Source organism: Colobus angolensis, unplaced genomic scaffold (genome assembly GCF_000951035.1).
Source record: "Colobus angolensis palliatus isolate OR3802 unplaced genomic scaffold, Cang.pa_1.0 Scaffold62, whole genome shotgun sequence".
NCBI lineage: Eukaryota > Metazoa > Chordata > Mammalia > Primates > Cercopithecidae > Colobus > Colobus angolensis.
In genome coordinates this window covers 40,172-54,609 of record NW_012119821.1, presented here as the reverse complement: position 1 = coordinate 54,609, position 14,438 = coordinate 40,172, and the positions used below count along the sequence as shown (strand labels likewise).

At 43.3% G+C, this 14,438-nt stretch overlaps 1 protein-coding gene across 8 annotated transcripts in view; it reads right to left on the bottom strand.

Annotated features, from left to right (window-relative positions):
• The window catches only part of SRP19 (signal recognition particle 19kDa), a 30,707-nt gene extending 16,771 nt beyond the window's left edge, over positions 1 to 13,936 (bottom strand). Inside the window, exons 1-5 of one of the 8 annotated variants that reach the window (XM_011963637.1) lie at positions 13,808 to 13,909; positions 12,627 to 12,702; positions 10,370 to 10,441; positions 10,166 to 10,277; positions 6,967 to 7,478 (exon numbers count right to left, since the gene is read on the bottom strand). In XM_011963637.1, coding sequence (XP_011819027.1) covers positions 7,345 to 7,478; positions 10,166 to 10,277; positions 10,370 to 10,441; positions 12,627 to 12,702; positions 13,808 to 13,848 — 435 coding nt within the window. In that variant the 5' untranslated portion in view covers positions 13,849 to 13,909 and the 3' untranslated portion in view covers positions 6,967 to 7,344. Of the gene's footprint in view, positions 1 to 6,966; positions 7,511 to 9,798; positions 10,278 to 10,369; positions 10,465 to 12,626; positions 12,794 to 13,807 lie in introns of those variants that run through there. The other 7 variants (XM_011963640.1, XM_011963638.1, XM_011963633.1 and 4 more) reach the window with 7 other exon arrangements.
• Positions 13,937 to 14,438: the final 502 nt, after the last annotated feature.

Below are 14,438 nucleotides of genomic sequence, written 5' to 3'. Positions count from 1 at the left end.
TTGTAGTTTTCTCCTGATGGTTCTTGCCTACCAGAGGAAAAGACCTGCCCTAAAGAAAACATACCAACTCAAAAAGTTTCTACCAATAATTAGCACTACATTTAAAGGAAACTGAATCCACTGTTTTTTTTTTTTTTTTTTTCCCACCTGTGTATTGCGCTACACACAAAGAAGTCTCCTGTGACTTAAGATAGTGTATTGCAGGCATCTTAATGTAGTAAACTTTGAGATGGAGTCTCGCTCTTTCGCCCAGGCTGGAGTGCAGTGGCGCGATCTCAGCTCACTGCAAGCTCTGCCTCCCAGGTTCACGCCATTCTCCTGCCTCAGCCTCCTGAGTAGCTGGGACTACAGGTGCCACCGCCACGCCCGGCTAGTTTTTTGTATTTTTTAGTAGAGACGGGGTTTCACCATGTATGCCAGGATGGTCTTGATCTCCTGACCTCGTGATCCGCCTGCCTCAGCCTCCCAAAGTGCTGGGATCACAGGCGTGAGCCACCATGCCTGGCCTTGATGTAGTAAACTTTTCACATGTGCCTCCAAATTATGCTGTACTTGTTTTCAGAAGAGATCAAGAAAAGGAGTACTTGAGAATTTTGATAAAAATACCCACTTCTGGCCTATTGGACCTGCAATCCCAGCACTTTGGGAGGCCGAGGTGAGCGGATTCCTTGAGTGCATGAGTTCAAGACTAGCCTGGGCCACAAGGTGAGACCCTATCTCTACAAAAAATACGAAAAAATTAGCTGGGGGTGGTGGAGCATGCCCGTAGTCCCAGCTACTCAGGAGGCTGAGGTGGGAGGACTTGAGCCCGGAGGTCAAGGCTGCAGTGAGCCAAGATGGTGCCAGTGCACGCCAGCCTGGGCGACAGGGCCAGACCCTGTCTCAAAAAACAAAAAACAAAAAAACAAAACCTACTTCTGAAGGTGTGCGTTGGTCCACAGGGTTTCCAACATCTGCTTTTTGATGTCTACATGTCTACAATTATGGTGTTTAGAATAACACAGGTACAATTCAGATCTTTACCCATCAAATATTACAGTTCTATATAGCATGGCTGGAAAGTAAACATATTTGAGAATGACATTAAAAATTTTCCTGGCTCACTGCTAGAACACTAACTCTCAAAATCTTATAACATACACACTTAGGAGTTTCCTTGGTTAGATTGATGCTTCCTAAAAACTTTGGTGTGGGCCAGGCGTGGTGGCTCATGCCTGTAATCCCAGCACTTTGGGAGGCCAAGGTGGGTGGCTCAACTGAGATCAGGAGTTCGAGACCAGCCTGGCCAAAATGGTGAAACCCTGTCTCTACTAAACACAAAAAATTAGCTGGGTGTGGTGGTGCATTCCTGTAATCCCAGCTACTTGGGAGGCTGAGGCAGGAGAATGGCTTGAACCCGGGAGACAGAGGTTGCAGTGAGCCAAGATCACACCATTTGCACTCTAGCCTGGGAAACAAGAGCGAAACTCCATTTCAAAAAAAAAAAATTGGTGTGCATCAGAACTGATGGAGGATGGGGATGGAGAGGAGTGTTGTTAAAATAGGTTACTGTCCTCTAAGATTCTCATTCAGGAAGTCGGGGGTGGGGCTGAAGGTTTTGCATTTTTAAACAGCCCAGGCAATGTGGGTCCAGGAACTGCACTTTAAGATAAAACCACTGGGTTAGGTAAATGCTATCTTTGTATCTTAATACACAGAGGTTTCCAGACCTGGCTGAACATTGGAATCATCTGAGGACCTTTTCAAAAATGATCTCTGCCTCCTCTAACAAAGTGCTGATTTAATTAGTCTACCATAGTATCCAGGTGCCAGTATGCTTTAACTCTGTAGGTGATCCTGGTATGGAGCCAGGGTTAAGAACCACTGGTAGAGACTAGTAATGAGGGCAAGACTCTTCCTTTGTTGGCCAGGCTGGTCTCAAACTCCTGGGCTCAGACACCATATCCAGCCACTATGAACTTTTGTGGTTTTTTTGTTTTTTGAGATAGGGATTCACTCTGTCACCCAGGCTGGAGTGCAGTGGCATGATCACAACTCTCTGCAGCCTCAATCTCCTGGGCTCAAGCGATTCTCCCGCCTCAGCTTCCAGAGTAGCTAGAACTACAGGTATGTGCCACCAGGCCCATCTAATTTTTTATTTTTTTTGTAGAGAGGGAGCCTTCCTATGTTGCCCAGGCTGGTCTTGAAGTCCTGGGCTCAAGTGGTCTTCTTGCCTCAGTCTCCCAAAGTGCTGAGATTACAGGTGTGAGCCACAGCACCCAGGCCAGATCTCAACTTATAATCAGCCTTTTGGTCCTTCTATCTTAAACACCAGCAACCAAAACAAAGCTACTTAACATGATAGGGATCAAAATAAAAACAGAAGGAAAGAAAAGGAACTTGGAAACAAGAAGACTATAAATCTCACCTTCTGAGAAATAAATTATATCCATGAATTGAGAACAGAATGCTAGAAAAAGGAAACATGCAAATTACAAGAGCTTAAAGAAGTTAAAAAGAAGGGCGGGCGCGGTGGCTCACACCTGTAATCTCAGCACTTTGGGAGGCCAAGGCAGGCGATCACCTGAGGTTGGGAGCTCGAGACCTGCCTGACCAACATGGAGAAACCCTGTCTCTACTAAAAATACAAAAATTAGCCAGGCATGGTGGTGCATGCCTGTTATCCCAGCTACTCGGGAGGCTGAGGCAGGAGAATCGCTTGAACCCAGGAGGCAGAGGTTGCAGTGAACTGAGATTGGGCCACTGCACTCCAACCTGGGTGACAGTGTGAAACTCCACCTCAAAAAAAAAAAAAAAAAAAAAGAATCACTTGGGGATCTCATTAAACACATTTGAATTCTAGGCTGGGGCCAGAGATACTGCATTTATCACAATCTTTCACCAGAGGCCAGTGCTGCTGGTCCTTAAACCACACTTTTAGTAACAAGTGTACGACATGGCTGAGCTATGAACAGAATGTATAATAATGGAAACTCTGAATAGTGGTTAAATTATGAAATATATTGGTAGACTGGTAGGACAGGAAGACAGGAACTATGCAAACACATGGTAGAGAAGGAAAACTAAATCCTCTTCTTCTACAGATGGAAGTTAATGCCTAAAACAGAAACACACTATTAAAACTACCTGGCTTTTAAAATTATATATAATTTTGATAACAGATTCCTTAAGGAGTGAGTACAGGATGTGAACACAGTTCATAAATACAAAAAGCACTCCAACATCTACATTAAGGTTCCCTTTTTCAGCTAGGTGTGGTGGCTGCACCTCCAGTCCCCGCCACTTGAGAGGCCTGAGCCCAGGAGTATGAGAACAGCCTGGGTGAAGTGAAATCGTGCAGTGGCACGATCTCCGCTCACTGCAACCTCCATTTCCCAGGGTTCAAGTGATTCTCCTGCCTCAGCCTCCCAAGTAGCTGGGATTACAGGTGCCTGCCACTGCACCCGGCTAATTTATGTAGTTTTTAGTAAAAATGGGGTTTCACCATGTTGGCCAGGCTGGTCTTGACCTACTGACCGCGTGATACACCACGCCTGGCGAATTTCTATTCATTTTTTAAGTTACCCAGTCTGTGGTGTTCTGTTACAGCAACATAGAACACTAAGATTTCAGAATTACTGCTGTAACAATATATTGCCGTTTCTTCACATTACTGCAATTGGTGCAATCAGTGAACTTTTTTTTTTTTTTTTTGCCAGTTGTTAAGTGAAAACTGTAATCTTTTTAAAACAGACAAAAAAATTTTTTTTTGAATCAGGTCTTTTTCACCCAGGCTAAAGTGCAGTGGCACAATCACGGCTCAGTGCAGCCTCAACCTCCCAGCCTCAAGTGATCCTCCCACCTCAGCCTCCTAAGTATAAAAGTTTGTAATTTAAAAAAATTTTTTTAGAGGCCAGGTGTGGTGTGGCTCATGCCTGTAATCTCAGCACTTTGGGAGGCCGAGGCGAGCGTATCATGCGCAGTCAGGAGTTCGACACCAGCCTGGCAAACATGGTGAAACCCTGTCTCTACCAAAAACGCAAAATTAGCCAGGCATGGTGGTGGTGCTTGAAATTGGGCGGCAGAGATTGCAGTGAGCTGAGATCACGCCACTGCACACCAGCCTGGGCAATGTGTATTTGGCTCATGATTAGGCGCTGGGAAATCCAAGAGCATGGCACCAGTATATGGCAAGGGTCTTTGATGCTGCGTGATCCCATGGTGGAAGGTGAGGACAAAGAGGGTGTGCTCAGGCGAGCGAAAGAAAAATTTGGCTGAACTCCATTTTATAACAAACCCACTCCCGAGATAGTAACATTAATCCATTCCTGAGGGCAGAGCCCCCATGGCCCAATCACCTCCCAAAGGTTCCACCTCTCAATAACATCACAATGGCAATTAAATTTCAACATGCATTTTGGAGGGGACATTCAAAATATAGCACTGACAATCCTTATTGCCCCAAAACTAAACCACTTCCAGATTTCAACTATCTTTCTGTGACAAATCTTTTAAGTTGGCTACCACAGTACACTTTTTTTTTTTGAGACAGGGTCCAGCTCTGCTGAGTGGAACAGCATGATCACTGCTCACTGCAGCCTCACCTCCAGAGCTCAAACAATCCTCCCACCTCAGCCTCCCAAGTAGCTAAGACTACAGGCAAGAACCACCATGCCCAGCTAATTCTTTTATTTTTTGTAGAGACAGAATCTCACTATGGTGCCCAGGTTGGTCTCAAATTCCTGGACTCCAGTGATCCTCCTGCCTCAGCCTCCCAAGGTGCCGGGATTACAGGTGTGAGCCACTGTACCTGGCCCAGTATGCGTTCTCAACTACTTTCTTCCTTAGCTGCCTTGGCTGTCAGGACTGAAAAAGCTATGTAGCCACCCCTCATCTGTGGTTTCACTTCTGTTGTTTCAGTTACCTTGCTCCCAAAACAGGTGAGTATAGCACAATATTTTGAGAGAGACTGACAATTTCCACATACCTTTTATTACAGTATATTGTTATAATTGTTCTATTTTATTGTTAATCTGTTACTGGGTCCAATTTATAAACTTTATCATAGGTATGTATTAACCCATTCTCATGCTGCTATGAAGAAATATCCAAAACTGGGCAATTTTTAAAGGAAACAGGTTTAACTGACTGACAGTTCCGCATTGCTGGGGAGACCTCAGGAAACTTACAAACATGGCAGAAGGCGAAGGAGAAGCAGGCACCTTCACAGGGCGGCAGGATGGAGTGACTGCAAGCAGGGGAAATGCCAGGCAGAAGGCGAAGGAGAAGCAGGCACCTTCACAGGGCAGCAGGATGGAGTGACTGCAAGCAGGGAAATGCCAGGCACTTATAAAACCAACAGATCTTATAAGACTCATCATCTCAAGAACAGCACAGGGGAAATTGCCCCCATGATCCAAGTATCTCCACCTAGTCCCACCCTTAACACACAGGGATTTGGGGATTATAATTCAAGATGAGATTTTGGGTGGGGCCGCAGATAACCATATCAGGTATAGGTGAATAGGCAAAAACATAGTATATATATGGTTCAGCACTGTCTGCTGTTTCGGGGTCCAGTCAGAGTTTTGGAATGCATCCCCCAAGGACAAGGAGGACTGCTGAGTTCACTTTCTCAGCCTCCTTTGCAGCTAGAGATGGACATGTCACAGTTCTTAACAACGAAACTAAGTGAAAGCCTGCTGGGAGAAATTTTGAGAAATCTCATGCCCATGGTCTCAGCAACTTGGGAGGCTGAGGTGGGAGAACTACTTGCCAGAAATGGCTGGCACAGTTACCTTTACTTCCTGCCTTGCACTCACGTAAATACCAGCCCTTTTACAAGCAGGAACAACAATCATAAAGGTGTTAGAAATATGTCATGAACAGTGGAGCGGAAAAATACAAAAAAGGCATCACTGAGAGCTAACCCAACAACCACAGCAACCTCACTTGGATTTAACATATGAGACAAAGATCTCCTGCTTAAGTCCCTCATTGTTTTGTCACACAGCAAACACATTCCCTTGTTGTGTTACACAGCCAAACACACCCACTTTCTCAAAGAAGGCTGCTCTGAATTATGTTTTACACATACTCCCCTCTCCCCAGGATTTATTTGTAAGTCAAATATGTAAACTCTTATACTATTATGTTCACTATAAAATAGAAATTGTTGAGAGTTAAAAAAAAAAAAAGTCAACAGGCCGGCTGGCTCATGCCTGTAATCCCAGCACTTTGGGAGGCCGAGGCAGGCAGATCAACTGAGGTCAGGAGTTCAAGACCAGCCTGACCAACACGGAGAAACCCCTTCTCTACTAAAAATACAAAAGTAGCTGGGCGTGGTGGCACATGCCTGTAATCCCAGCTACTAGAGAGGTTGAGGCAGAAGAATCACTTGAACCTGAACCTGGGATGCGGAGGTTGTGGTGAGCTGAGATTGCACCACTGCACTCCAGCCTGGGCGAGTGAAACTCTGTCTCAAAAAAAAAAAAAACACACTTAAAGAAAATGGGATTTACTGAAAATAAGTAGTTTGCAGAATTCAAGGAAGAGCCAAACCAGGCCTCAGAAAGAACAGCAATCAGGATAGCTCAAAATCACTACTTTCAGAAACTGCTCTGAAATAAATTCAGGAGCACCAATCCAATTTAGTTTCTTGAAGGAAAGTGTACCTCAAGGTGCTGAAGTACAGTTAATTTCAGAACTCCCATGAAAATCATGTTCTTAAACCTACAAAATAAGCAAATTTAAAGCTTAAAATCCAGGACTTTCCATGTCAAAACAAGAATTGAATGATTTGCTTACAGTAACAGATTAAAATATGATCTACAGACTGGCTTTTTACAGACTCCCATCCCCCCACCCATAAGAGGACCTACCACTTTCTTCCAGTTTTAGACTCACACTATGGAAACTTTCACTTCATATTTTATTCTTAATTACCTCTCCTCTCCTAGCATTCCTTCATAAGCAAAAGTTGCAAAAGTCAGTTTCAAATTTTATTTCATTAACTTAAAAGGTGGACAAAATGTTTATTTTAAATCGAATTGAAATTTATCTGAAACAAGTAACTCATTTCAAGTAACTTATTGTACAGTCCATTGTCCATTTAAAAATATTCTTTCTTCAAAAAAAACTGCATTGAAAGACAAAAAAATTCTTTTATACGGCATAAAAGCGAGATGCAAACTTCTGATGTAAATTTGTTTCACTGTCAACTCCGACGATAAAGATGAGAGGCACAAGCGTTCACAGTTCAGTTAAATGATGCAAACAAAAAGCTTCTGTTTCCCTCTGATACAAATCAGAAGTCTCCATTCATGTCTCTTACAGTAGTACCACATACTTGATGCTGATACTAGGTTACTTCTTTTTCTTTCCTTTCCCTTTTTTACTTCCCTCTCCTTGTTGAAGACTTTGGTCAGCACCTCCTGCTTTTTGTGTCCTTGTTTTTAGTTTAGGTATCATTTCTGCTGCATACAACATTACTGACTTACCTAGGAACCAGAAGTTAGGCTTAGTGTATAATCTGAGAAATAAGACATAAAAAGTCATCAACTTGAATATCACAAAGTGTAAGAAACTATCACATCAAGAAAATGGAAAATAATTTTTTAAAAAAAATCAAAAATCAAATGACTGAAGACACTGAGTAGCTCAAGTGTGGGGAAATGTACTGAGAGTGAGAATAATGCTGAAAATATTTAAATGAATCAAATCAAAAGGCAAACACTAAGTATGAAAAAAAAATTTTGGTCATGGTCCTAGCAATTAGCTTGAAGATCTAAGGAGTATCCAAATACACCTCAGGTAGGAAACAGAGTCAGAATATCATTGTATCTTAAGACACTGAAATACAGGGTTTTCTCAGACTTACAACAAAAAACAGTATCATCAAGCCACAAGAGATCCGACGGGTAAGATCAGATGATCTACACTTACATGCATTCCTGCTCTGCACACCAACAACCAGCTACCTTCACCCAAAACAGACCAAGCTCCTCAGCTCTGCTTTCTTTTTACTATTTTACTTGGGTCTTACTGGAAATAGGAAGTGACATGTTCTCACCACAATTTCTACCCCTATTTTATCTACTAGTTAGTTACAAGTTTTTGTTTGTTTTTGGTTTTTTGTATAATATATCTCAAAAAGGAGGAGAGAAAAGGAGGAGAAAAAACATATCAGAATATACTATCACCCCTTAGTCACAACCTGAAGCATCTAGCAATACCTACCAATCCTGATGAGTTTTAGTGTATAAAAAAAATCTATTTTAGGCTGAGCCCAGTGTATCATGTCTGTCATCTCAGCTCTTTGGGAGGCTGAGGCAGGAGGATCACTTGTGTCCACGAGTTTGAGACTGGCTTAGGAAACATAGCAAAACCCCATCTCTAGAAAAAACAAAAAATCATGCGTCTGTATTCTCAGCTACTTAGGAGGCTGAGGTGCGAGGGTTGCTTGAGCCCAAGAGGTCAAGACTGCAGTGTGTTAGCCGGGCGTGGTGGCTCACGCCAACACTTTGGGAGGCCGAGGCGGACAGATCACCTGAGGTCCGGAGTTCGAGACCAGCTTGACCAAGATAGAGAAACTCCATCTCTACTAAAAATACAAAATTAGCCAGGTATGGTGGCTCATGCCTGTAATCAATCCCAGCTACTCGGGAGGCTGAGGCAGAAGAATCACTTGAACCTGGGAGGCAGAGGTTGCAGTGAGCCAAGATCACACCATTGCACTGTAGCCTGGGCAACAAGAGCGAAACTCTGTCTCAAAAAAAAAAAGAAAAAGACTGCAGTGTGCCATAATCGTGCCACTGCACTCAACCTGGATGACAGAGTGAGTCCTTGTCTTTAAAAATAAAAGTTCAAACATGCTGGCTGGGTATGGTGGCTAACGCCTGTAATCTCAGCATTCTGGGATCTCCTCAAGACGGGAAGATTGCTTGAGGCCAGGAGTTTGAAATTAGACTGGGCAACATAGTGAGACCCTTGTCTCTCTATTTTTAAAAAATCAGGCCGGGTGCAGTGGCTCATGCCTGTAATCCCAGGACTCCGGGAGGTCCAAGGTGGGCAGATCACGAGGTCAAGATATCGAGATCACCCTGGCCAACATGGTGAAACCCCGTCTCTACCCAAAATACAAAAGTTAGCTGGGTATGGTGACACACGCCTGTAGTCCCAGCTACTCGGGAGGCTGAGGCAGGAGAATCACTTGAACCAGGGAGTCGGGGGTTGCAGTGAGCCAAGCTCATACCACTGCACTCCAGCCAGAGCGAGACTCTGTCTCCAAAACAAAAACAAAAACAAAACAAAAAAATCAAACAAGTTGTCAGTTTGTCTGACAATTTCACTGTTTTTAAGTAAATTTAATGGGAGAGTTCAACTAAACTGAGGGGATTATTAAACTGAAAGAAAAAAGTAATAGCTCTGTTTTAAAAAATTAAAATTCTCAGAGATGAAAATTCAGAAAACTAAATAACATGTAAACAAAAACTTATCTTCCTAATACTCAGAACTAACATTCTGTTATATTGATGTCAGTTTGGTTACTGTTTTTCATGAAATAAAACACTAGAGGTGATGCAACACTCTTCTATGACCATCAATTCCTGTGTTTCTACTCTCTACCCTGCTCACCATTAGGTGACTACTGTCTTAAGAGTGAGTGTTTCCTTACACAGCATTTCAAAAAAATACCAATAAACAACACTACATATGCATCTATCAATAAATAGTAATATTTTGTATTTAAATTTACCTAAGTGGTACCATATCATGCATCTCTCTTGCTTTTTTCAGTCAATATTGCTTTTTAGATTTATTAATGATAGAATAATTAGATATTAACAGACCTCAAGGACCTCTAGGATATGAAATGGCAATTAACATCCAACAATTTAATAATTTTATATTCTTAACATGGGAGCAATGACAGACTTCCAGAGGTTTATAAAATGTTCACACAATAATTTTTTGGAAAAATGTTTAGTGGGTCTCATTACATTTTCAAAGAGGTCGTTCACCTCAAAGAAATTATAACTACTGCTTCTCTTCATGAGCAGTAGTCATCTTTAAATCAATCTTCAGAATGCAAACTGTGACTTTCACCTTTCAGTTTTAGAACCTTTTCTGTGTTGCGTAGGAGAAACCTATCCCTGAGCCCCACTGATTCATTTAAAAAGCTTACGTGATGGGAACTGCACAAGGCAGAGGCTGCCATCTTCCTGTTTGAGCTGGACCCGGACTCTGCCTCTGTATTGGACATCACGATTCCATTCTCTAGAGTACATTTTATTTTTCTAACATAAACGAAACAAAAGGAAAACAGGGCTTAAGAAAGTTATTACATCAATTAGATGAGTATGGAAAATAGTGAAGAACCATGTCATACCTCAAGAAATACGTTAAGTCCAACTGCTGAACATACATCTTGAATCTCTGTAGCTGTAGGATTTTCAACAGCCTGAACAGTTAAAAACATAAACACTAAATATATTTGCTTTAAGTGGACATTGCCATAATGCTGGGTAAATAATTTCAAATACTATAATCAAACAAGTACCAAAAACCCTAGGTTTCCTTTTTCATTAAGTACAGATGCTTCCACTGTAATTTTTAAAATTCCTAGGAATAACACTAATGCATACCTGTGTGCCCATCTCCCCTCCAACAGAATATAAACTTCTGAGGGCAGGGGCTTTGTTTTGTTAACCAGTGTATTCCCCAGCACCTAGCATGGTACTCTGAACATAGTAGGTGCTCAATGATTACTGACTGCTTAAACAATTACACATACAAACACTTTAGAAAACTGCTAGTATCTATTAAAGTTAAATATATGCATTCTTTATGGCCCTGCAATTCCATTCCCAGATGCGTTCTACAAAATATGTTCACTAAAAGACAACTATTTATAATAGCCTCAAACTATTAATAGAAATAATCCAATTTTCCATCCAGAGTAGAAAGGGCCAGGTGTGGTGGCTCACAACTGTAATCCTAGCACTTTTGGAGGCCAAGGTAGGCAGATCACTTCAGTTCAGGAGTTTGAGACCAGCCTGGGCAACATGGAGAAATCCCATTGCTGCAAAAAAATACAAAAATAGCCGGGCATGGTGGCATGTGCCTGTAGTCCCAGCTCCTCAGAAGGCTGAGGTTGGAGGATGGCTTGAGTCCGGGAAGTGGAGCCTGCAGTGCGCTGAGACTACACCGCCGCACTCCAGCCTGGGTGACAGAGCCAGACCCTGTCTCTTAAAAAAACAAACAAAAAAGAAGGTAGAAAAGACTCTAGTATATTCACACAATGCAATACTATAGAGGAGACAGGGCAGTAGTTTTGAGCAGGGAAATTCTGTCCTCAGGCTCCCTACCCCTACCCACACGCAAGACATCTAGCAATGCTTGGAGACATTTGTGATTGTCACAACTAGGGAATGGGGGTTGGAGGGGGATAGTGGGTAGAGGCCAGGGATACTGCTGAACATTTTAAAATGCACATAACAACCCCCAACAACAATTATCTAATCAAATTGGCAATGGTGCTGCTATTGACAAATCCTGTTACAGAGCAATGAAAATTCAACTACATTCTAATATGTAGATAAATCTTGTAAGCTTAAAGTTCAGTGAAAAAAAGATACAAAAGTACATACTGTGAAATTCCGTTTACAGAAAAGTGAAAAATAAGCAAAAGTAACCTATGGTGTCAAAGTCATGACAGTGGTCATCCTGGTATTTTTGAGCATATGCGGAGGCGACAGTGACTGGGAGGGAACATAACGCAATCTTCTTGGATGCTTATAATGTTTTCTTTTGGCCGGGCGCGGTGGCTCAAGCCTGTAATCCCAGCACTTTGGGAGGCTGAGACAGGCGGATCACGAGGTCAGGAGATCGAGACCATCCTGGCTAACACGGTGAAACCCCGTCTCTACTAAAAAATACAAAAAACTAGCCGGGCGAGGTGGCGGGCGCCTGTAGTCCCAGCTACTCGGGAGGCTGAGGCAGGAGAATGGCGTGAACCCAGGAGGCGGAGCTTGCAGTGAGCTGAGATCCGGTCACTGCACTCCAGCCCGGGCGACAGAGCGAGACTCCGTCTCAAAAAAAAAAAAAAAAAAAAGTTTTCTTTTTTGAGTGTTTGTTACCACCCAGATGTACTCATCACGTGAGAATTCACTGCATCAAACCTAGGTGCCTTAAATCTGTCATATTACAAAATACAAATTACACTTTAATAAAACTCAACAGGGCTGAACATTTTGCAAGTCTTCACATACTTAAAAAAATCCCAACTACATTCTGAACATTGTTAATATATCGTACAATGTCATAATTGTGATTTCCTGTATCAAGGGGAACAATGTCATAACTTCGTTTTAAAAAAACATGTAAACTCTACAGATTCTGCCCCCACTTCTTTACAAACACAGGCTCACTAAGAGCCATTAAAAAAAAAATCCCTTCAGCTATGAATTAATGCCTTTCTGGTTTCACCAACACTAAGGAACGCACCCCAATTCTTGGCTGTCGTTCTCCTCAAGCCCGAAATAAATGCAGTGAAGAGAACCCCCTGCGGCTCTAACAAGATGACGTGGCCCGACCAGGATGACACCCCATTCCCTCGTGGACCAAGGAGCCAGCCACCTGCTTACCTTACTTATGGGGATTCGCCTTCCCTCTGCGATGGTCTTCTTATTATTTAAATAAGCAGGATAGATACAAATAAACCTGCCACAGACAATAGCATAAGTGGTATCACTAGAGCAGTAAGAGTCAGGAGAAGAGGGTCGGGTGGCAGGGAACCCAAGGCCAATTCATGCTGAGTAGATACCAGACGGCTACTCCCTTTTCAACCCCTCCTTTTTCTGCGTGGCAGCTGAAAAATCAAACTACCTTGGAAAGGTCCCCTCCAGCAACCGATCAGACTGGCCGTAGGCCTACTCCTCATTCTGAGTGATCCCCCTCCCTCAACCAATCAGACTGGCACTGGTCAACAGGAAACCTCTACAGAGTATTTAACCCCCAGAAAATTCCGTAACCAACAGCTCTTGGGCGGCTTGCTAGAGCCTGCTTCCACCCTGTGGAGTGTACTTTTGTTTAAAACAAATCTGCTTTCGCTGCCTTGCTTTGTGTGTTTTGTTCAATTCCTTATTCAAAACGTCAAGAACCTGGATAACTACACTCAAAGGATAACAAGTATTTTCAAAAATACATTCTTTCCGTCCGTGGTAGGCGTGGTCATCATCACTGCTGGTACACCTATGCTATTATTTGCTTAACGTTTTTTCTTTAAATTACCTCCCTTTTACTTAACTTAATTAAAAATAAACTTTATCCACTACCTTGGAAGGAAAAAAAACACACGAAAAGAAACAAAACAACCTGGATAAATGTTACATCAGACACAGCAGCCTGTTAAAAGTTCCTGAGAATGGGTCCGCCTTCTTGGATAAAATGTGTCCGAGGTATTAAAAACTTCAAAATTTCACAAATGAGCCTTTCTGAACGCAACAATAATTAAAAAGAACACATTTCTCACACTGTGATTATGTTACTTAATATTATGTCCACGTAGCACCCAAAATCCTTGTCTCGCGTACAGGTAAACACTAGGCTACCTACGGTCGGAATTTCAGGAGCCCTGCGAAGAGCCTGGTGGCTGCTGCAGGATTCTCAGAAAAACCAGCCGCCAAGGAGAGGCGCGGAGCCCGTCCAGGGCGAGCTGGATCAGCTCGGCCGTTCTAGAGGCCGCGGAGGGGAGAAGGGCGGTGTAGCGCTCGCGGCACCACAGCAAGCCCCTTCCTTTCTGAGGACCCACCTCCCCAGAACCCACCTGTCCTGGTCCGCCGGGGACCGCGCGGCAGCGCAAGCCATCCTCACAAGAGTCTAAACAACGGCCCAGCAGCCGTAGTTAGAACCCCAGAAGGAACCCACCTCCGAGTTTCCGAGACAGCCCGCTTTTCCGCCGGAAGTCCTGCCCACCAAATCGTCCACGTCCGCGATTTCTCACCGCCTGTTTGTTCCGGCACCTGTCGCTCGGCGCCAAGATCTCTAGTCTCTGACGTGGCGCGAAGACTTCCCCTCTCGCGAGAGGATCATAAAAGCTTCTCGTTCCTTTCCCAAATCCCGCTGGGAAGACGAGGTGGGGCGCGTGCACGGCCACTGAAATGGGTTTAACTTCGACCCTCCCTCCTTTCCAGTTTTTCAGCGAGTGTGGGTGATACTAGCTACCCTCTGTTAAGGAGCGAAGACTGTGCAACGAGGGGAATCTGTGTGGTTCAGGATGTTAGAGCAGGCAAGGAAATACTCGTTATGTTTAATTTTTATCCGTTCCTGGGCCCTAGAGCTTGCTTTCAATTTGGCAAAATGGATTTTTATAGTGGTAGAACTAGCAAAGTTATAGACTTTGTGTTTCAGTGTGCTGTGTGTTAGAAACTTAAGTGAGCTGTGTGTTAGGCCGGGTG